The following is a 21,948-nucleotide window of genomic DNA, read 5'->3' as shown; positions in this document are numbered from 1 at the left end:
GATCTTGTTGATCTTCCCCCAGAGATAACAGATGAAGAATTTCTATCCGCACTGAAGAAATGTGGAAATAACAAAGCAGCCGGTCCTGATGAGATTCCAACCGAGCTATACAAACACTTACTGACTAGAGCAGTAGAAGATAAATTCTTTAAATTCATGCTACATGAATTTAATAAATATATTTGTGGAAATAGTCCTCCTGAATACTGGAGCATGGCAAACATGATTTGCCTCCACAAAAAAGGAGATGAGACAGATCTAAATAACTATAGGGGAATATCCTTAATTAACACAATTAGTAAGATCTATCTCAAGATAATAAATGACAGGTTAACTCAATTTGTCGAAGAACAAGATATACTCTCTAGATACCAAGCAGGTGAAAAATGTATGAATCAGATTACATCTCATCTAGAAATAGTGAGAAGAAGTGAATTCAGAGGCTTGAACACAATAATGTGTTTCATTGACTTTGAAAAAGCTTATGATAATGTAAGTCACGACTTATTTTTTGAAAAGCTTGCAAAACATAATATCCCATTGTATTTAATCATTTCAATAAAGGATATTTATAAATATACCACCATGCGTGTGAAAATTGGTGGTGACACGTCAAGTGGCTATAGCTACAGAAAAGGAGTGAGACAAGGGTGCCCTTGTTCTCCAATGCTGTTCAATATATTCATCAATGACATTTTTGACGGCATAGATGGAGTTTTGATCCCAAGGTCAAATACGAGAGTTCCGGGACTGATGTTCGCAGATGATATTGTTGTCTTCGGAAACAACATTGATGATCTTAATAATAAGATCAATAGAATTTCTAATTGGGCAGTTAATAACAGAATGAAGATTAACTGCTCAAAAAGCGGAGTATTAGAATGGGCTGCTCATTCTAACATATAAGAATTCCGAAGTTTGTATTCTCTCAGTACAGACTTTGGTGTGATTGAGGAAGTCACTGAATACAGATATCTAGGTGTCTTAATTAAAAGAAACACGCTAGAAGAACACTTGGTCAAAGACGCAGCAATGCGTGGCAAGAAAGCCTTAGACGCCTTGATGCCTAAGTTGATGAATAATAGCATCAACCTCTACTTCAAGGCGATCTTAATAAAATGTGTACTAGTACCCACACTAATGTATGGCAGTGAATTGTGGGGAATGTCAAGTACAAGAGCAGGTAAGATTAACAGGATCTTAAGAAAATCTATCAGAATGATATTTAAAAGAGTATTAGTTCCACAAGATAGAGTAATGGACGAGTTCAGTATCGAACGAATTCATATACAAGCAGCTTTAAGTAGATTTAGAGCATACAACAAGTGGAAACACAATAAGAAAATCATATCGGATATAATCTCAATCCATCCGAAAGAAAAAAAAACTACTTGTTGTCAAGAACACAAAGATGGTTAAAACGATTTGTCGGCAACGATTATGAATCAAATGATAGTGGATTTATCAATACAAAAATAATTGATGTACTAAGAAGTCGAAGAACTCTAAATGGTTCTTTAGCTGCATCAATAGCAAACCAATATGACATAAGAAATTCACAAATAAAATATGTCATGAACAAAATAAATAATAGGAAAATTAGAACATATGCTAGATTGAGATGTAATCTAGTAAAGTGGTCCTCAGCAATAGCCAATTCAAAAAGAATATCTATGAGTTATAGAAATAAATGCTTTCTGTGTGATGGACCACAAGAAAATTTAGAACATTTTCTGTTAGAGTGCGTCTGTTTAACTGACATTAGAACATCCTTTGAAAATAAACTGCCCCTACTGACTTGTTCAAAAACAAATATCCGAGAAAAAACCAAACAACTCCTTAGTTTTAAATTGGACTAAAAAATAACCTAGATAAGATAAAAGAACTTTGTTGCACTATAGAGTTCTTAGATAGAATGGTTGTCTCTAGAAGAATTATATTTAGTAACAAACATAAAGAGATAACAAAACAAGATAATTAATATAGAAATTATAAAAAATGTAGATCTAGAAATAGAAGAAAGAGACGTTGATTTATTAACAAGAAGACTTATATAATGAATATATTTGTCCTGGAAGAGGCCGGGCATGATATTGATGCTGTATTGTTCAGCTGAACTGAGTCGTGTTCTTAAATGGTGTATTGAGCCAGGTGTTTTCGTTTTTCATCAGACCCATGAAAGTGGGTCTCTAGTCATATTATGACTAAGGATGTATCCTATGCGGACAAACTTTTCTCCTACAAGCGAGGCCGTTAAGGTATGCTGGCGTGTAAACGCGATTATTGATGTTTTTCTTATTGGTGGAGTTTTTGGTGGCTTAGTGGCTTTTCTTCGTTTTGCTGATTCTGTCTTTTTACAATAAACAATTTTAATTTTATTTTTTTTGTCGTGTAATTGAATGGTGTATTGAACCAGGCGTTGTGTTTTCGTCAGGTCCGCGAAATATGTAGTCGAAAATGACTAAAGATCTGTTACTTATGGAGACAATTTTTCTCCTACAAGCGAGGCCGTCAAGGCATGCTAGCGTGTAAACGCAATTATATATGGTTTTCTTTATTGGTGGCCTTTCTTCGTTTTGCTGATTCTGTCTTTTTACATAAACAATTTTATTTATTTTTTTTATTAGATTAGAACAGCCTCGGTCAAACCAAAAAACCAAAATACGATTCTAAAGAAGGGCGGACTTAAAATTTTAAAGATCTAATTTACAGGTGGAATATTATTTCTATAAATTAATAAAATATCTAGAATAGGTTTTTTTATAATTCTATTTTTAAATCTACACATCAAAAAAATTCATTAAAATTATGTAAATAAATGATAAAACAAATTAGTTGCTTATGTTATCTAGTTTAAAAACAATTTTTTTTTGCTATTGTCTTTTATCATTTTTTTTTAAAATAAACCCAATTTTATTTAATGTCGTAAAACGATGATAGGAAATTTTATATGTGCTAAAAATAAAACTTTTTACACGAATATTTTTTCTGCATAATCTGAATTCAATGGTCAATTTTAATCATTCATTTTGCAATTATTATATACAGTTATTGATTATCATGAGCAGGGAATGTATTTATATGTATAATAAACAGATAGAATATAAATTTCTATCTAGAATATTAGAGGAAGCACCCTCTCCAATTAAGCTATGTGTATTGTAATTCTATACGATAAAACATTTTGTACGTATAACACTAACATTGTTCACAATTTTAACATAAGTATTGTCATCCATTTTGGATTATTGGTCTTGATTTTGTTTAGCAAATATTTTATTGAATTAACAGAAATTTTTGTTTATGAAATAATTGCGCAAAACTAACTTATCTTTTTACATATAATAAATAAACAAAATACTGGGATACTGTGGTGTTAGCACCAGGGAGGCGGCCTGTTTGTAAATAGCACTCGATGGTGCTCCTCCCTGCAATATGTTTATGAATATTATAATAGTAATATTGTATATTTATTAAAGAGTGTTCTCTTGTCCTTCTCATGTTGATCGACCTTAGGGTAAAATAAAAGGAAAATATTTATAATAAATATTTTCTAGAAAAAGATTATTTAAAGGGAATAAAAAATAAAGTAATGTGGTAAATAATACCACAGATACATATATATATATATTTTAGTTTTCAAAAAAACACTTTTTAATCTCATATTTTGAATTTATAAAAAATGCACGCATATGTGTATATGTCTATTAAACTAAACATTAATTAAATAACACAGGTATATACAGAGCATTTTAATAAACAACAGATGTTATTTGTTGTCTAAAGTGTATAACATAAAGTGAAAGATTGAACGAAATACAATTATAAGAAGCAACATAGTATTTTATTTTTAAAAGAGCTTTAGCCTAGTGGTCAGAGGCGAAGCTCGCTATTGACGTGTTAGGTTCGAATACATGTGGCTTTAAAGGAGTTTTACTTTTGATAAGGCAGTTGGAACAGTTAAAATTCTGAAAATGTACATGACAAAATTAATTTTTCTAATGAAATTAAATGCGTATAGCCATAAAAAGATAGGAATCATGTGTTGAAACGCATTTTATGGACGAAAACCACATCACGCTTGTGATAATGTATCAATAAAAATAAATATCAGCAATAAATGGTCTAGTTGGGACTACAAAGTCAACTGGGTTTTGTTTCAAAAGCCAACCTGCAGATTTAAAATGGAGCAAAAGTCTACCCACGAGCCCCGTTCTATCGTATTCTGTAACACACGACAGAAAGTAATAAAGACTAACGGCCAACGCTGCCCAATAAAATGCTGGGCTGGTGATGTGGCGGGGTATAGGAGGCGTATGTGGATGCAGATGATTTTAGACACCTTGAGCTTGTACGACAGTGTCTTCATTCAAGATATTAAAATGATTTCCTTTAAGTTTCCCTCGGTAGGGTCATTTTAGACGCGATTTGAGATCTAAATGAAAAGTTCTTTTTGAGCCAAGTCTAATGGTTACGGCGGAGATTTCTACACCGACATGTATAAGGGATGTTTCGCGAGCAAGAATCAAACATCGCCGCTTTGAAAGAGCCACTCCCAAATAATTCTGGTCTCTGGGTGAAGTTATATCTACCTCTTACAAGCAAAGAAAAACATAAATTTTCAATGTCTTAGTGGGGGTTCTTCGCTTTTTAATAGTCTTTTTACACTTTAATTGTTATTTTATTTTTAGGATTCTACAGTTCACTGGAATAAGTTTTTACACTACAGGCGAGGCCGTTAAGGTATTCTGGCATATAAGGCAATTACTAATGATTTTTCCATTTAGGTGGAGTTTTTACCTTCTTTGGGCTTTTCTTCCTCAGTTGATTGTGTCTTTTTTACATAAATATTTTAACCCTTCTTTGCATGATTTTTGCTATTTTTTTAAAATAAATCAGGGCTATGTAATTAATGTTTTAGATTGAAGGAAAAATATTAAAAAAAATCCTTATATAAATAAAAATATGTAATATGTAAAAAACAATATGATGGAAATTTACATCATCATGCATTGTCACATATTTAGCAGTACTAAATAAATAAAAAAATATTGTTTACTCAATCTCCTTTATTCTTTATGATAATTTAAAAAACAATTATTATTTTTTTTAGGCACAAATTGACGCCACATTTACTACACGAAATTGTGGAATAGCCTTTACAGTTGGGAAATTTGCACCGGAGTGACCACCTACTGTTGGCCAATGTTCAGCACCATCTTTTCTTATGTCTTTTGGAGGTGGTGGTGCTGGAGAACCTTTTCTTTTTTTTGTTAGTAATTTCTCTTCTAGTAAAATGGTACTGGGACGACCTCTTTTAGCGTCTTTGGTGGGTCCTCTGTTGCATAGCACAAAAGCCAATTCATTTCTGAATTGGCCCATTGTAAGTAGACTCTTTTTGGGTTCACCTCTTTCTTGAGCATTTTTTTTATATATAATCCAAGAGTTTATAATAGCTAGATCAAATAAATGATAAAATATACGTAAGTACCACTTTTTAGACCTTATTGTTATATGATTTCTGCCCAAAAAGCTATCTATAAGATCTGCTCCTCCCATATGTTTATTGTACTCTTGGATAATAAACGGGCAAGTAATATCAATTTTTCTTTTTATTGGCCTGTCATATCTATTGACTTTAGTTACAGGCAATGCCCCAGCATAAGAAGATAGCAGGGTTACTATTTTATTATCTTTCCAAGCCACACAACTCAAAGCTATACCATCATGCACAGACACTCTTTCCTCAAAACCACATTGGGCACAGATTTTTTCATGAAGTTTTTCTTCTCGGGAAGTTTATTATTGGAAATCCTGTTTTGTTGCACAGTTCCCACTGTGTAAATGCCTGATTTAGCTAAAAAAACTACCAATGTCAAAGATGTATAAAAATTATCAAAGTATATGATATGGTTTTGCTTTCTTGGCACTCCTCGAAGTAAACGAACTACAACATTTCCTGTTGCACCAAGATCTGGTTCATCTGTGAGCTTTTCTGTATTCTCTTGTCCAGAATATACCTCGAACTTGTGGGCATATCTCTTCAAATCACAGAGAACATATAATTTGAAGCCCCATTTATGTGGCTTATTAGGCAGATATTGTTTTAAAAAATGCCTCATTTTCGTAGAATACATCTGTTCATCCACAGAAAGTCTTTGATCCATTGGCACTGTGGCAAACCTTTCATTGAGATGCTTGATAACAGGGCGGATTTTATAAAGCCTGTCATGTTCTGGATGACCTATAGGTTTGTGAAGATCATTGTTATTAAAATGTAACGATAACTTTATTTTCTCAAACTTGTTCAGTGGCATTGTTGAAGAAATCGGCTCATATCCAAACTTTGGCGACCAGTATGATCTTGTGCTAGGAAATTTGATTACTGACATGTACAATAATAAACCTAAGAACTTATACAAATCACATTCTGTAACTGTTATAGATGAACTGGGATTACTCTGTATTATGTATAAATTTGTCTCCGCTACTAATGTTTTGAAAAATCTTCAGTGATAAAATAGTTAAAACATTGATATAGAGTTTCTAGGCGTGATAGACCACCTGAAGCAGTAGAACTCCCCAAGAAAGTAATTTTATCTTCGTCATACACAAGATTCCTTTTTTTCCAAATCAAGCTTCTTTTGTCAAATAGAAAACTGGATGAAGACTGCAAATTGGATGAAGTTGATGGGTGAGAGGGTTCTTGATCTTCTGTTTCTACAAGAGGAGGATCAATGTCACAAGTTTCATCCACATCATCCCCATCATCATCATCGTCGTCGTTCTCCTCCTTCAACATTCTTATAACTTCAACAGTATCGCGGTTTTCATCATCGGAATCTTGGTCATCGAGGTCATCTTCTGAGAGCCAACCGCCTTGTAACTTATTAAGATAATCTTCAATATCTCTTTCATTCAAGTTTCCCCAAAAAAACAACACAAAATAAACATTTACAAAAAATCTTTGCCATACATTACAAGTGAAATTACTGCATAGAGATGTAAATTTCCATCACATAGTTTTGAGAAATTTATTCACAGTGTTTTGATATAAATTGTACATAAAACAACAAAAACATGAAAACAAACCTTATTTCCACTTTTACTGTATTTTATATATCCGTTTATTTCCATAAAACAAACATAAATCAGGCTCCTTTTTTCCAGTCACAACAAACAGCGGAATGACAAGTTCTAGGCCTGGTAATTGACAGTGACGTTTGTTTTTTTCGACAAATGCGTTTTGTTGTATGCAATAGTCGCCTAAAATGTTGCCAGAAACAACAAATTTACAGTACAAAGGTTTTAAGTACCTTTTTTTGTTGACTAAATATTATGATAAAAATTTCCATCACCATGCAAAGAAAGGTTAATTTTTTTTTACAATTTCGCCTTTTTTACAGTAAACATTTTTATTTTTATTATTTTTATGTAATGTAGTTTTACAAGTACAATTAGAAATTTTGTTGGTTGGTTTTTTTTCGAGGACTTTGTTGTTTAATGAACGTTCCATGAATTTAAAAAGTATAAAAAGAAAAAAAATATCAGAAATTATGAATGTGTCAGAGTCTGGATATCAATGTTCATGACACAGTAAAAGCATGGGGTTACACTACGATGCAGTGTATAATACAAATGAAATCTGAACCAGTTCATATGAATATATGACTTCTTTTTCCAACTTCTCATGTGTATCAAATTTTCTCTATATGCGTCGTTTTTCCCTAAAAAACTTTAGAACTATTCTTATAATATTCGTTTTATTTATGCGAATTTATGAAAGTTGCTTTTTTTCTGTATTAGATTTTCAAAATTTTATCCAGTTTATGGCTTTGAATAATCATATTTTCCCCCATTAATGTTTAAAATCAATTTCCAATTTATTTATAAATTAGAATAATTGAATTTCTTTTATTTAAAACAAAATCTTCATAATTTAAGACTCAAGAAAACTATTTTCCGTGATATTTTAGATCATCATATATTTATGTGATATTCTTGTGGAACGTTAGATGTAGTTATAGCCCAAAAAATATGTTTTTTTTTCCAAACAAATACTCATATCGTACATAATGTCTTTCATTTATTTTCTTGTACGTCCAAGAAATAGCAGCTAACTACAAAGAAGCTTTTAGTAATGGCACCAATAATTATTTTTTGTAACTGTTCATGTAGACCTTCAAATATTGCATTTCCTTAAAACATCCAAGCCTCATTTTAAAATCATTTAAATATCGATATTATCCACACAATTTCTCCTGCCTATTGTTTTCAATATAACTAATTTTTCTTTAGTGCTTCATTTTTACGTCACATTGCACTCATCTGTAATTATTTTACAAGGGTCCGTTAGTTAAGTATAATTCACCAACGTGCTTCATAGATAATAATAGAAATATTGTAAGAGTCTATTTGGCCCATTGCTATATCATCATATTTTATAAGTATTAGGAGACATAATTAAATGAAATAAATGCATGATATTGAAGAAATTAGTTTTACTAACCTTACACTGGAGAAAAAAATTATATTGTATTTTTCAAGCTCTAATAAGAAATTAAAGGGCTCTATCACATAGGAATTACAAAATTAAGAATATCGTAGCTCTATTTACAACATCGTTATACATCAATTTGTTTTACATTATTTCCAAAATGATAATAGAAAAAAAATGAAATGTGAGGTTCTTCTAATGTGTAAAATCGAGGTTTTTTTTGCTAGATTAAATTAGGACGGATTGCAAAAAAAATGATACTTGAATATTCTTGTAAAAGAATTTTAAAAAACTATGATAATGTACACTTTAACAGAATTGATTATTGTCTTTGGTTTTTGACTCTAAAATCACAAAACAGTAAAAAAATTACATGAAAACAAAAATAACAAAGTAAATAATTGGAGCATAGAGTCGAAACGCAAGTTAAAAACCAAATATTGTACTATAAAACCTTTATGTCTGTTTTGAAAGGTGAGTTACATAATGTAATTAATTTTTAAACATGACTGAATTATATATAAGATTATTTGCACAAGATTTCTATTAGTGTGCTAGTTTTTTTTAGGTTCAATTCAAAGTTCAATGAATTGTTCCCAAAGAAAAAGATTTTACATATAGTTAATATTGTAAATTATGCCTGCTTTATTTATGTTTAGGTATAGTTATATGATCGAATAAGAATTTTCAAACATTTATTGAATTTTTATTTTTTGTAAATACATAGATATTTAGAATATTTCTGTAGGACTGATTTTATTCAATATGTTAAAAATACGTGGAGGTATATTGATTTATTCACTAAAATATATGCGAACATGCAATCATAAAAGTTGAAACAAATTAATGAAGCGATTTAAAAAAAATTTAAACGATCTTTGCTGAAAATGAAACTTAAATAATATATAAAAAAATGTGACATATAACCCATATGAATTTAAAATATAAAGTGTAAAAACATACAGAATCGTTCAAATAAAAACAATTTGTAGTCTTGTAAACAAGATGATTGCATATAATTACATTCGAAAAAAAAGATATGACACAACCCTTTTTATCTACTAACACTTTTAGTGGAATTGCATAGTAATGAAGGTTTTTTATATTTAGCAAGGCAGGGGGTTTCTTTCTAATTGCATTTTAGTCTCTTGGCTGTTTCGTCCTTATAAATATCGATCAAAAGTAATAGTTATGATTTTTTATTTAATAACTTTGACTTGTTATTTTATTCTATATTAAGTATAACATTATTACTCCAATGAATAATTTTCTTGGCTCTGAATAGGTTGTTAGTTTTTGCTACCGATATTATTGAATATCTATCTGTTTTATACAAATATAGGACGGGAGCTTATTAGGACAAGATTTTACATCTCTCCTGCTCAAATCGCGGTACGTCTGGGTTGAATTCAGCGGAAGAATTAAATTAATCCAGTAAAAAACATTATTCTAAAGAACACTTTGGCATATTGGCCATTATATGTTCGAGTAACGACATAAATACATACAGAGTAGAGGTGTCTTAATTCTTTAAATGTTGATCTTTCTGTTTTTATGTAAAAAATCATAGAGAGTATATTCTTAGATAATTTTCATTAGATTCAAAGAAATACAAACACATTCCATCATTATAAATTTGGGAGTTGAAACAGCGATAGGGGCTTTATCATGTTGCTACAGATTGTGTCTTATATTCAAATCTCTGATATAATGCGGGGTGTTTATACTATATAAGAACATTTATATTAATTTTGACCTATCCAAATCTTAACAAATATCTCTAATTTCTCAAATGTTCACTTGTATAAAACAAAAAATAATTCATCTTCTCCATCTTGGATATTGTGATACGATTAATTGTAATTTAGTATCTGTTTATGGATTCATTGGTGTATTCCTTTTTGATTTTGTATTACTATCACAGGGAAAATGTTTTTACCAAAAGCTTAAATCGTTTACGTGATCTAATTGCCTTGTTTGCTTTTTCAAGTGTTATATTGTATATTTTTTTAATCAACTCTGGAATTTTAAAATTTGATAGCCACTTACAAATCAATGTAAGAATGTAAGTTACATATCAAATCCCTTTGCAAAATGCCCAGAACAAAATCAAGTACTTCACGTTATTTTTTCCGTATTTCTCCCGATATTATCGTAGTTCAACAAATATGCACACGTTTATATATTCTATTTCATTTTATTAGTTTTATAAAAGATCTTTGCAATCATTATTTCATATATAAAGGTCGCTTATTTTTTGATTTAATATGTGTAAAAAAGTACTATGTATTTTTAATTCTGAGCCCAATAACTTATATTTTTGTCTCTAATGAATAAAACGAAGGTAAATCAAGTTTAAACCAAACAAACATAAAAAAGATCCATCAGTACATTAATTAATAATAGATAAAAGGGTTTTATCGAATATTCGAACCGCATGTTTTTTTAATTTGGTTTTATGGAAATTAATTGCAATTTTTAGTTCTAAAATAGTAATTTTTATTGAAAACATTTGGAACTTTCATCTTAGATAGTATTTTTGTTTTTTTCATTTGCCATTCCTAACAAATTCCTATCTTTCCATTTGTGGCAAAAAAGGATTATCTATGTAAGAAAATATCGCTTTGTTTTTGACAATTCTATTATATAATTTTTGATAATTTAAATATAATTTGAGATTTGTTTTTTTTAAAATATTAGATGTCCTACCTCCCGTCTAATGTATCTAGCTCATAAAGAAATTTCCGCTTTCATGATTTGGCAGTTACATAGAAGTTATTCAAATGTATATTATGATATTGTCATTCATTCATTTTAATTTTTATGTTCTCATAAGATATAGATCTGCAACAAAAACAAAATTTTATTAGCTGCAAACTTTTCATATTAAATTAGAGATGAATTTCAGTCTATAAGTAACATTTATTTATAAAACTTTACTCTAAAAGAAAAATACTTACTCTTTATATATAGTTTTTGTATTAGAATTTGATATAATCAAAACAGTACTATAAAAATGACGAAAAAGCATACTCGGGGTTTTTTATATGAAATAATATCTAATATCCTATTATTTTGTGAATTCTAAATAATTATCAGTAATATGGTTTGTGTACATCGAGAATCTGTCTATATTTTGTATATATATTATAGAGGCATCTAAACATCTCTTCTCTAGTAACGATGGCTTTGTAAATTAGCTAAATAAAATTATTATTTTCAACTACTATTCTTATTTCAGGAAAACAATATTTTATTTAACTATTATATATATTTAAAAATTCCTAAAAGCCTGAAAGCTGCACGAATAAACAAACTTGTTTCTACTATATCCAAGGATAATGCTATAAAAGATATGGATGTTTTCATCATCATTAGTATCCTTAGTTGCCTGAAATTAGTTCAATTATTGCTTAATTTAATATTTATAAAGATATTAGTTAGGTCGAGATCGATTTCTATATCAGACGTTACGGACTACTAGGTTGTGTAAAAATGAATCAAGAGTTGTTATAGAGTCAAGTATCATGGATTTATAGAAAAGTTGTTTTTGCGAATATTATTTTGTTTATCTCTATAATGATGTATTTATCCAGAAATTATATGGAAAACCCTTTGAAATATAGTAATTTTTTATAAAAATAAAAAAAAACTGATGCTTGCAATAGTTAACAAGAACTTTTTACGAATATATGCTTTAAGTTAGATCTAAAGCTTTTTTTCGAATTACAAGTACGAAGTTCTTTTTCATGCTAAAATAGATTACAAATTATACCTGTCACACGACATCCTTCCTGTACTTATTACAAGCCCAGTGAGACTCTAATATTTGAACCCCGGGCTGTCATATCTCAATTACAGCCGGGTCATGGGCGTAAACAAATACGTCTCCGTCAACAAACAAATGACGAATAAGAAAATGTCTATTCTATTGAATATGGCCAGAATATGGAAAGCTGTACAAGAGACCAGCTTCCCCTCCAATAAATGATATGCTTGACGTTTATTATAAATAAAACATAAAAGGATGAATTTCTAGCCCTTCACCGAGTCATGAGAGATTATAAAACCAATAAATAGTTTACTAAAAACTCATATATAGACACACCGAGCAGCCAGGGAGGCAGCCAGTGTCACAATGGCGACAATGCGAATGCCAAAGATAATTTAGAGAATATTATCAAAAAACTAGCAGGAATGCTTACAACTGAAAAATACTGCAAATTTAAGGGAACTAGAGGAGAAAACCCAAGAGATTTTATCCAGCAATTTACAGAGTTAGAAGGTGAGAAAACACCGGAACAAATCTATAAAATTATAAAAACAAAACTAGAATTTAAAGCCCTCGCATGGTTCGAGGCAAAGGAAGGTCACGAAATACACGATTATGAAAGCTTCATAAAAGAGTTTGAGGAGGAATATCTGCCGGTATCGGAACCCGAAGATAATGAAAATATGTTTTTTGAACTAATATTCAAAGGCCCAAAATTTCAGGACATCATAACTTACGTATACGAGCTAATGAAACGTTCAGAACAAAAGGAAAAGAAACTAATTTACGCAAGGAGGAAGATTAAGGAATACGTCCAGAATGACAACTATCTTTTTAGAAAAACTTGAAGATTGGGAATCCTGGAATGATTTATTGCTGCTCTGCAAGAGATACGAACAGAAGATAAACCTACAAATAAAAAACAAAATCAACGGAATTAACTTTAATAATAACAGACGAGAATCCACAAACTCGGAAAAAAATAACAAAAATAAGGAGGATAGAGTAATAAAGATAGCGACCTCTATAAAGCATATTGAAGATATTAGACCAAGAATAAGGTTGGAAAGCGGATCCATAAATATAAACACACTTTTAAATACAGGAGCGACCGACTCCATAATCAGAAAGGATATAGCTGAGAAATTAAAACTAAGGATAATTTCAGCCAACTCTACAATCAAGGGAATAAGTGGGGAAATGAAAATATATGGACAAACGACCCTATACATCAAAAAAAAGAAGACATAAAATCTATAAAATGTCAAGTGCTAGAAAACGTCGAGGAGGAAATGATCCTTGGATTCAACGAAATAAATGAATCTGGCCTTTCAAAATATATAATCAGAACAGGATTGAAAAATAATAACTTAGACAAATAAAGGATAGTCTTAGTTTCAAAACTAGTAGATGAACAACAAGAAAAAACACCAGAAGTTAATATAGAAGATTTGAATTTAGATAAAACTGTTATTAAAGAACATATCGATGAGTTACGACACATGGTAAACAAATACAAATCCATATTTCTAGAAAGTAAACAAAGAATACATTATATTTACAACATGCAATTGAACTTATTCACTGGCCAGATAAAATAACATGTGTGAAATACAAAAGATCACCGAAAGAACATGAGTTCATAAAAAAGGAAGAAATAAATTTTTAGAGTGTGGGCTTATTGAAGAAAGTAATAGCAATTTCATTTCACCAGTAGTAATAGTAAAGAAAGAAGGGAAAAGGCCAAGGTTTTGCATTGATTACCGCAAATTAAATAAATTAACAGGTAAAAATGGATTATCCAATCCTAAGAATCGATTAAACCCTAGATACACTATCTAGAGCACAGTACTACACCACGTTAGACATGAAGAGTGGTTATCACCAAGTATATCTAAGAAATGGTGATAAAGAGAAATCGGCCTTTTACACAAGAGAAGGCATCTTTCAATGAAAACGAATGCCGTATGGATTAATAAACGCACCATTTACTTTCCAGAAAATTATGAATAGGCTATTCAAAGAAATACCACACAAATTTGTAGTAATCTATCTTGACGACGTTTTAATCTATTCAAAAATCAAAGAAGAACACCTTTTACATCTAGACAAGGCATTACGGATTATAAAAGACATTGGTTTCAATCTTAAACATAAAAAAATGCAATATCTTCAAAACCAAAGTAGAATTTTTAGGCTACGAGATAACGAAGGGCGAAATGATAATACCCATGAAACAGAAAACCAAAGCTTTAGAATTTGCAGAGCTGAAAACAAAGAAAGACGTTAGAGCATGGATGGGATTTACATCCTTTTCCAACCGATTTATAAAAAATTATGCGGCCAAAATGGTTCCGTTGTACGAAAGCATTTAAGGAAAAAGAAAAAAATCAGTAATTAAAAAAATAAGGAAATTAAATATTAAACGCGAAGAAAATGTTAGACCTGATAAAATATTGGGAGGAGGTGGATTGTACAAGAAATATTCACTAGATGAGAAAGAATATAAAGTGAATAGGAAGGATATCATGTAGATTATAGAATCAGATCCAGCAGAGTGGATCTTTCGAAAGGAGGGGAGTGTGTCACACGACATCCTTCCTGTACCTATTACAAGCCCAGTGAGACTCTATTATTTGAATCCATCGGCAGTCATATCTCAATTACGGCCGAGTCATGGACGTAAACAAATACGTCTCCGTCAACAAACAAATGACGAATAAGAAAATGTTTATTCTGGTGAATATGGCCAGAATATGGAAAGCTGTACAAGAGACCAGCTTCCCCTCCAATAAATGATATGCTTGACGTTTATTAAAAATAAAACATAAAAGGATGAATTTCTAGCCCTTCACCGAGTCATGAGAGATTATAAAACCAATAAACAGTTTACTAAAAACTCATATATAGACACAACGAGCAGCCAAGGTGGCAGCCAGTGTCACAATACCATCAGGGGTATTACAATACAGAGTGAAAAGAAGGTTTAAATTAAACTATCATATTCCTTAAATTGTCATAGCTTTTAAGTTTTAATTGCGCGGTTTCAATCTAGATGTTTCTTTTATTTCAAAAAAACACAATTTTTCGTACTTATATAATCTTTAATTATTATTGTCGAATGCTCCTTTATTTACGAATTGCATGGGGGTAAAAATATATAATATTTATATAAGGATACGACACCTCTCCCCCTAAATTGAAGTATCTGCTTTAACTCGTGTTTTGTTAAGCCTGTATACTTTTCCATTCTTTTTTTACCACATAGGCATCGGGTAAAATTATTTCTGTGATCACGTATCCATCTTCCCAATTGCACTTGAACTTCTGGCTTTTGGTCTCACGATATATTAAAACTTTATCGCTTACGTTTAGCTTTTTCGCCACCTCTACTTTCCCTTTCACGATTGCTTTTTTGTACTTTTCGAAGTTTTCATCGCGCTTACTCTTCGTTTCCTCCGCTGCGAATGTCACTTCTTCCTTGTCTAGCGCTTTGTCTACAGACAGCATCGGCAATTTATTCTTCCTTAACATGAAAGCGATGTTGTTTATGCTCCGATTATAAACAGGTTGAGGCATCTTGTGGCTTCTGGAAGCTTGTTCTTCCAGCTTGCCCTTCCGAAATCTGTAATTTTATTTAGTATCTTCATTAACGTCTGATTCGCTTTTTCTACTGCGCCTACAGTTTCGTGATGTTCTGGTGAACTGTATTGCCAGTCAATACCGTTCTTTTCGGCCAGGTCTTTGATGTCAGAATTTATAAATTCAGGCCCGTTGTCAGTCAAGATTCTTTCTGGAATGCCGTGTTTCTCGATAATCAATTGCTGGATTAATCCCATTATTGTCGGCCCTGTTTTATAGTTAATAACAGCTGTCTCGACCCATTTAGAGTAGTGGTCAATAGCAATGAATATGAAGCTGTTTTGACCCGAAGTGTCGCATATGCGTCCTATGAGATCTATCACCCATATTTTGTTCGGCCTTTCTGATCGTATAACTTTGTTTTTTGTGTTTCGTAATGGGTATCCCGATTTCAACCACGTTTTACACTTTTCTACGCGTTCCTTGATGTCCTTATGCATTCCTGCCCATTTGTACCTCTGAGAAATCATGAAGCTCATCGTACTAGCGCTAGCATGTCCAACGTATAGATGGTAGGATTCTAAGATCTTCTGTCTGTCTTCATCGCTTGGTCCTGTAGCTTCGATGATATTTATATCTTTCTCTGTCGGGGTTTGTCTGCTTAACCCGTCTGCTCCATTAACCTCTCCTTTTATGTAGGTTGATTGAAATGCATACTCCTGCAACTTCATTGCCCACCTCAGCAATCTACTGGTAGGGTTCTTAGCTTCCCATAGATAAGTCAGCGCTTTGTGGTCTGTCTTCAGTATGAACTCTCTACCCAGGAGGTAGTGTCTATAGTTCTCGATGCCTTTTACAACGGCCCAAAGTTCTTTGTCTGTTGTAGAGTAGTTCTTATGGGCTTTCTTCAAACTTTTGCTGAATGCACTTACGAAGTGCTCCTTCCATCATCTCCAATCTGTGAAGGATCGCGCCTATTCCCTGCTCTGACGCATCCGTAGTCAGTATAAACGGTTTCCTGAGATTAATATTGTATCTTATTGTCTCTTCTGTGAGAAGTCTCTTTAGATCTTCGAATGCCCGTTTCTCCTTTTTGCTGAGAGAAATACTCTTAACACTTCGCTTTGACTCTCCTTAAAACAGTTCGTAGAGAGAGGCTGCTATCGCTGATAAGTTACGGTTGAACTTCTACAGTAATTTATGAGCCCATGAAACGACCGTTTTTGAGCAATATTTACGGCTCATTATACTCGTTTATGGCTTTGACCTTCTCTGTGTCCGGTTTGATCGTCTTGTTTGTGACTATATTTCCTAGAATTTTAATTTCTTCTTTGAAGAAGTGACACTTCTTCCTGTTAAGTGCGATTCCTGCTGCCTTAAGCTTACCCAATACGATTTCCAAGTGTTCACGGTGTTCCTGGTGATTTTTAGAATAGATAATAATGTCATCCAGGTATGGTATGACAAATTTTCTGTTTTCTTTCACAAAGATCTTATCCATAGTTCTCTGAAAAGTAGCAGGAGCGATACATAGCCCAAACGGCATCCTGTTAAATTCATAATGTCTTCCTCTCTAGCTGAATGCTGTCTTCTCCTTGTCTACTTCTTCAAGGGCTATCTGATAATATCCCGACGTAGCATCTAATGTCGAAAAGATAGTAGCGTCAGCTAGATCGTCGAGAATTATATCAATTCGTGGGAGGGGGCATTTATCTTTGACTGTTATCTTGTTGAGCTCTCTGTAATCTATACAGAGCCTGATCGACCCATCAGGTTTCGTTACCGGAGCAACTCTACTGTTCCAGGGGCTTCTACTATTTCTTATTACGCCCAACTGCAAGTTTTTCTTGATCTGTTGTGTGATTTACTCTTCGAAGTGCAGAGGAATCTTTCCGTTTTTCTGGTAAATTGCATTCGCTACTGTTGTCTCGATTTGATGTTTCCCCATGTTGCAAAGTGTAAGCTCTGAAATTTCAGTTTTGAACATGTCATGGTATTTCTCTTCGATTGAGATGTAATTGACTTTGTTAATCAGTGAGCCTTTCTTGACTGTATTGGCGAATTTTCTGATCAGTTGTTCCAGTAATATGGGGTTCGTTCGTATAGCGTCAACTCCTAAGATTATGTAGTCCGGTGTCCATTCTGTGACGTAAGGGCTGAAAGTAATTGAAGTGTTTTCCGTCCTAAAATTGATATTTAGACATCTTCCTGTAAACTCCAATGGTGTCCCTGATGCTGCTCGTATGATCGTTGAAGATCTGGTAAATCTGATATTTGTCCCTTCGAGGACTCTTGTGGGTATCAGGGAGACATCAGCTCCGGTATCAAATAATGCTCGATGTCGTTTACGATTGAATTCTACGTTTATGTAGCAAGGGTTAGTGAAACAGCTGTTTATCTTGTAGTTTTCTATGGTGTATGGCATATTTCCTTTCTTCGATGGTGCGACCTTCAAAGTCCTGTTATCTAGTGTCTCGTCCGTATTAGTCGTGTTACTTTTCATAGGGAATGCTATCCAAGAAACTTCCTCTGTGCGCCTCAGGAATTCACTCCAATCTTGGCATTGTCTAGCAAAATCATAAAGAATTGATTTGAGGACTGAAGGAGACTTCTTGATTACTATGGGGCTGACTGCTTTGTACTCCATTGTTTGTTGCTCTATAAGGGCGTTTCCTTTCCTGCAGAAGTCTATGAAAGCCTCTAGGTTGCCAAATTGTTGCGGTTTAAAACCCCGTCTAGAGTGGCCAGAGTTTTCTGTGAACTGTAAAATCTCGATTTTAGACTCTTAGTAACCTCTGCCAGATCAAGTTCGGACACCCGTTCAAATGCCATTGCTATCCATGAGAGGGCTGGCCCCCGTAGACCCAGGCAGATAAGTCTGGCGGTCTGATCTTCTGTCAGTCCAAAAACCCTCGCCGTGAACGTTGTGTCACGCAACCATGTATGTATATCCTCTTCCTTCTTATCACTGAAGCAGCCAACAGTTTTTATCGCTGTCGCCATGTCGAATGCTCCTTTATTTACGAATTGCATGGGGGTGAAAATATATAATATTTATAGAAGGATACGACAATTATAGTTTCTTTTTGAATAGGTTTTTCCAATTATAAACAAAATTATATTTTATTTAAATCATTTTTAATGAACGCGTCTAGAAAAACAGTTTCTCTAATATATAACAAAAGTACTATATGTTCTAACAAAAATATCTTATAGGCTTGTTGAAGAATAAGATAAAGTCCAAAATTACTTTACAACCGGAATACCAATATTAGTAGAATAAAATATACAATAAATATTAATGTCTATTAAAGATGATTTGTCAAAAAATACAGATACATTCGATTTATATTACATTTAAATTTATATACGATCCAAGAAGAGTTAGAAATATCAAAAAAGGTACATAGTATCTTATGTGATTAGTTCTTGGTTTTAAGTCAATAGAACATTGTTATTTCATTTTTTAATTGGAGTTTATTCCGATTTAAAAAAAATCAACTAAGTTGAATAGATTTCAATTTATGAGGCATCATGGTCATTGTTCTTGTCGAAATTGATGCCTTCTATTCTTAGGCAGTACACAATACAGCCCCAAATTAACTTTATGATGTTTTATAAAGGTAAATTTTTTTTAAATTCACAAATTTGTCCTATTTATTTCAGTTAGTGCTCTAAATAGATGTTAAATCTTTTGATATATTTCTTCATAAATTTTCTTATATAATCAGGATGTAAATTAATAAGTAAGATTTTAATTTTGATATATTTTCTTAAACTAAATTATTCGTTTCAAAAAAACTATATCCGCGCCCATTACTATGTGGTTTCGATATTATAATCGCCCTTGGGGAATGTCATAATATTTAATAAGAGATTTGAGTTCAAATTTTTAAAATATGTCCTAATCCGGGTAGTTATTAATCTATATATATATATATATATATATATCGGTACCTGGTTTTCGGGACGAACACTATTATCAGGACATTATTCATATTCTAAACGAGAACAAAGTTAAGAACATATTTTTTGGCCTTTGACATATATATACATATAAAAAATAATACTAACACAAACCTTTAAGAAATACATAATATAATGGTCAAATGAAATTTTTGGTGTTAACATCATAAACGCATAATTAGTTTAAGCAATTGTATCAATTTATCCTGTTACAAGTCAGCAATTAAGTAGGTGCGACGTTTAGGAATTCAAATTTCATCATGCGAATATGGAAAAAGGTTAAAAATATAAAACAAGAATGAGGTTTTACTGATGTTATGTTGGAAATTGATATTTAAAGTCGTTTCCTAAATTTGATAAAATTTGTCATTAACAGCCGAAAAAAATACACATAATTGTATTGTGAACTGTGCATTCACATACTTTCAAAAACGCTGTATTATTGACCATATATCATCATATAAAATAATAAATTACTAATTAAAAATAACTTTAATTTTTGTTTAATCTGTACTAAATGCTTGAAAGAAAAATATCAAAGACCAATAGATTTGATATTTTACCTTTTCTGTTAAAATTATCAATGCCTGCATTGTTTTGTGTTATTATTTCACTAATATTTCTATGTATTTTTTGGATTGTTTGTGACGATTGGATTCAACTTAGTGATATAATACGATTAATTTTTTGTAATGTTAATGCGAAACAAAGCCAATCTATAATTTTTATGTAAAACTGTACTGTTTTAGAGACAGATTTTTGAATAAATTGATTTACGACGATCTCATATTTCCGGTTTAAAAGTTTTAGACCTTTAGGTATCACTTGATGTTATATGTTAGTGTATTGGTGGAAGATATTCGATGTTATATATTCTTATATTTATGAACCCCATTATGGAGAATAAATAAATGGTGGGATACAAATCGTGAGTTAACAAGTGTTGGCTGTGGTCAAGAGGCCAGAAAACTACTGCAAGAATATAAGATTATTATGTATGAGATCAAAGTTATTGAGTGTAGAGCAATGAAGATTTGAAGAAAATTATTTTTGAAAAGGAAAGTTTGGAGCTAAAAAATTTTATGGTTATGAATATAAGTTTAGAGAATCATCATGACATGATAGGAATACGACTAAAAGAGATTGTAAAAGATTATGAAGATGGAGAAGAGAGATTTAGAATGATTGAAGAGGTCACAAAGAAATTGACAAAAGAAATATATACAGAGGAGATAGAGCGTAAGAAACGGTATTTGAGGACAATGAGATGTTTTTATTGTGAAAGGTTAGGACATAAAAGTAATATATTTTATAATAGATACAGAGAGGAGAGAAATAGACAAGAATGTGAGAAGATATATCAAGAGGACAGTAGCAGCAGCGACGGAAAATATTACAGGAATACGTGGGCCGGTAAAAGGCAAAAGAAACAGATAGAAGTTGGGCCAGGTTCACTATGGAAACGAACTGGAATTGTTAAAGACATTAATAAGAGAAGTTATGACACGACAAATTGTTTTTAGAGGCAATGAGACTGTTAGAAGAGAATAACATGAGATTAAATTCAAAAAAGATACATTATCGTCAATCTGAAGTTAAATTATTAGGAGTAACATTGAATGGGCAGGATATGATGCCATCCGAGATAAAAAAGAATGAAGCATTAGAATTTCCGAAGTTGCAAAATGTAACCGACGTAAGAAGATTTTTAGGATTAAGTGGTTGGTTCAGAGGATTTATAAAGAACTACGCAGAGAAAACGATGCACATGACAGATTGCTTAAGAGGGAAAAACAAAAGTTGGAATTGGACTGAGGATTTGGATATTGAATTTGAGAATATGAAAAAAGTGCTTAAGAATTTAGGAAAATTGAGGATTGTTAATTACGAGAAAGAATTTTTATTAAGAACGGATGCGAGTAAAATTGGTATGGGAGCTGTACTTTTGCAGAAAAATAAAAAAAAGAGGAATGGGTGCCGGTACAATGGGCATCAAAGAAATTTACTCCGACTGAAACTAGATACGGAATTGGCGAGAAAGAGATGTATGCCGTATATTGGGGCATAAAGAAGTTTGAGTATGAATTGAGAGGAAGAAAGTTTAAGGTTGATACTGATCATAAGGCTTTAG

General features: G+C 31.9%; 2 protein-coding genes across 3 annotated transcripts; both read right to left on the bottom strand.

Moving 5' to 3' along the window:
• Window positions 1-15,497: 15,497 nt before the first annotated feature.
• VNE69_05032 (reverse transcriptase) lies at window positions 15,498-18,498 on the bottom strand (the record flags this gene model as incomplete). 2 transcript variants are annotated; one of them, XM_065473508.1, is made up of 6 exons in its annotated part: window positions 15,498-15,795; window positions 15,837-16,728; window positions 16,784-16,947; window positions 17,090-17,424; window positions 17,455-17,644; window positions 17,720-18,498. In XM_065473508.1, 6 exons carry the CDS (start codon window positions 18,496-18,498, stop codon window positions 15,498-15,500), a joined length of 2,658 nt encoding a protein of 885 aa, XP_065329580.1. The 2 variants fall into 2 exon arrangements, with proteins under 2 accessions (XP_065329580.1, XP_065329581.1); XM_065473509.1 differs by lacking the exons at window positions 15,498-15,795; window positions 15,837-16,728; window positions 16,784-16,947; window positions 17,090-17,424; window positions 17,455-17,644 and having other exon boundaries at window positions 17,716-18,498.
• A 53-nt stretch (window positions 18,499-18,551) lies between these two features.
• On the bottom strand, window positions 18,552-18,884 carry VNE69_05031 (reverse transcriptase; the record flags this gene model as incomplete). Its single annotated transcript, XM_065473507.1, has 1 exon — window positions 18,552-18,884. The coding sequence occupies one exon, from the start codon at window positions 18,882-18,884 to the stop codon at window positions 18,552-18,554; it is 333 nt and encodes a 110-aa protein (XP_065329579.1).
• Between the last annotated feature and the right edge of the window lie 3,064 nt (window positions 18,885-21,948).

This window comes from Vairimorpha necatrix, chromosome 5 (genome assembly GCF_036630325.1).
Source record: "Vairimorpha necatrix chromosome 5, complete sequence".
Classification (NCBI taxonomy): domain Eukaryota; kingdom Fungi; phylum Microsporidia; family Nosematidae; genus Vairimorpha; species Vairimorpha necatrix.
This window is presented reverse-complemented; position numbering and strand designations above follow the sequence as displayed.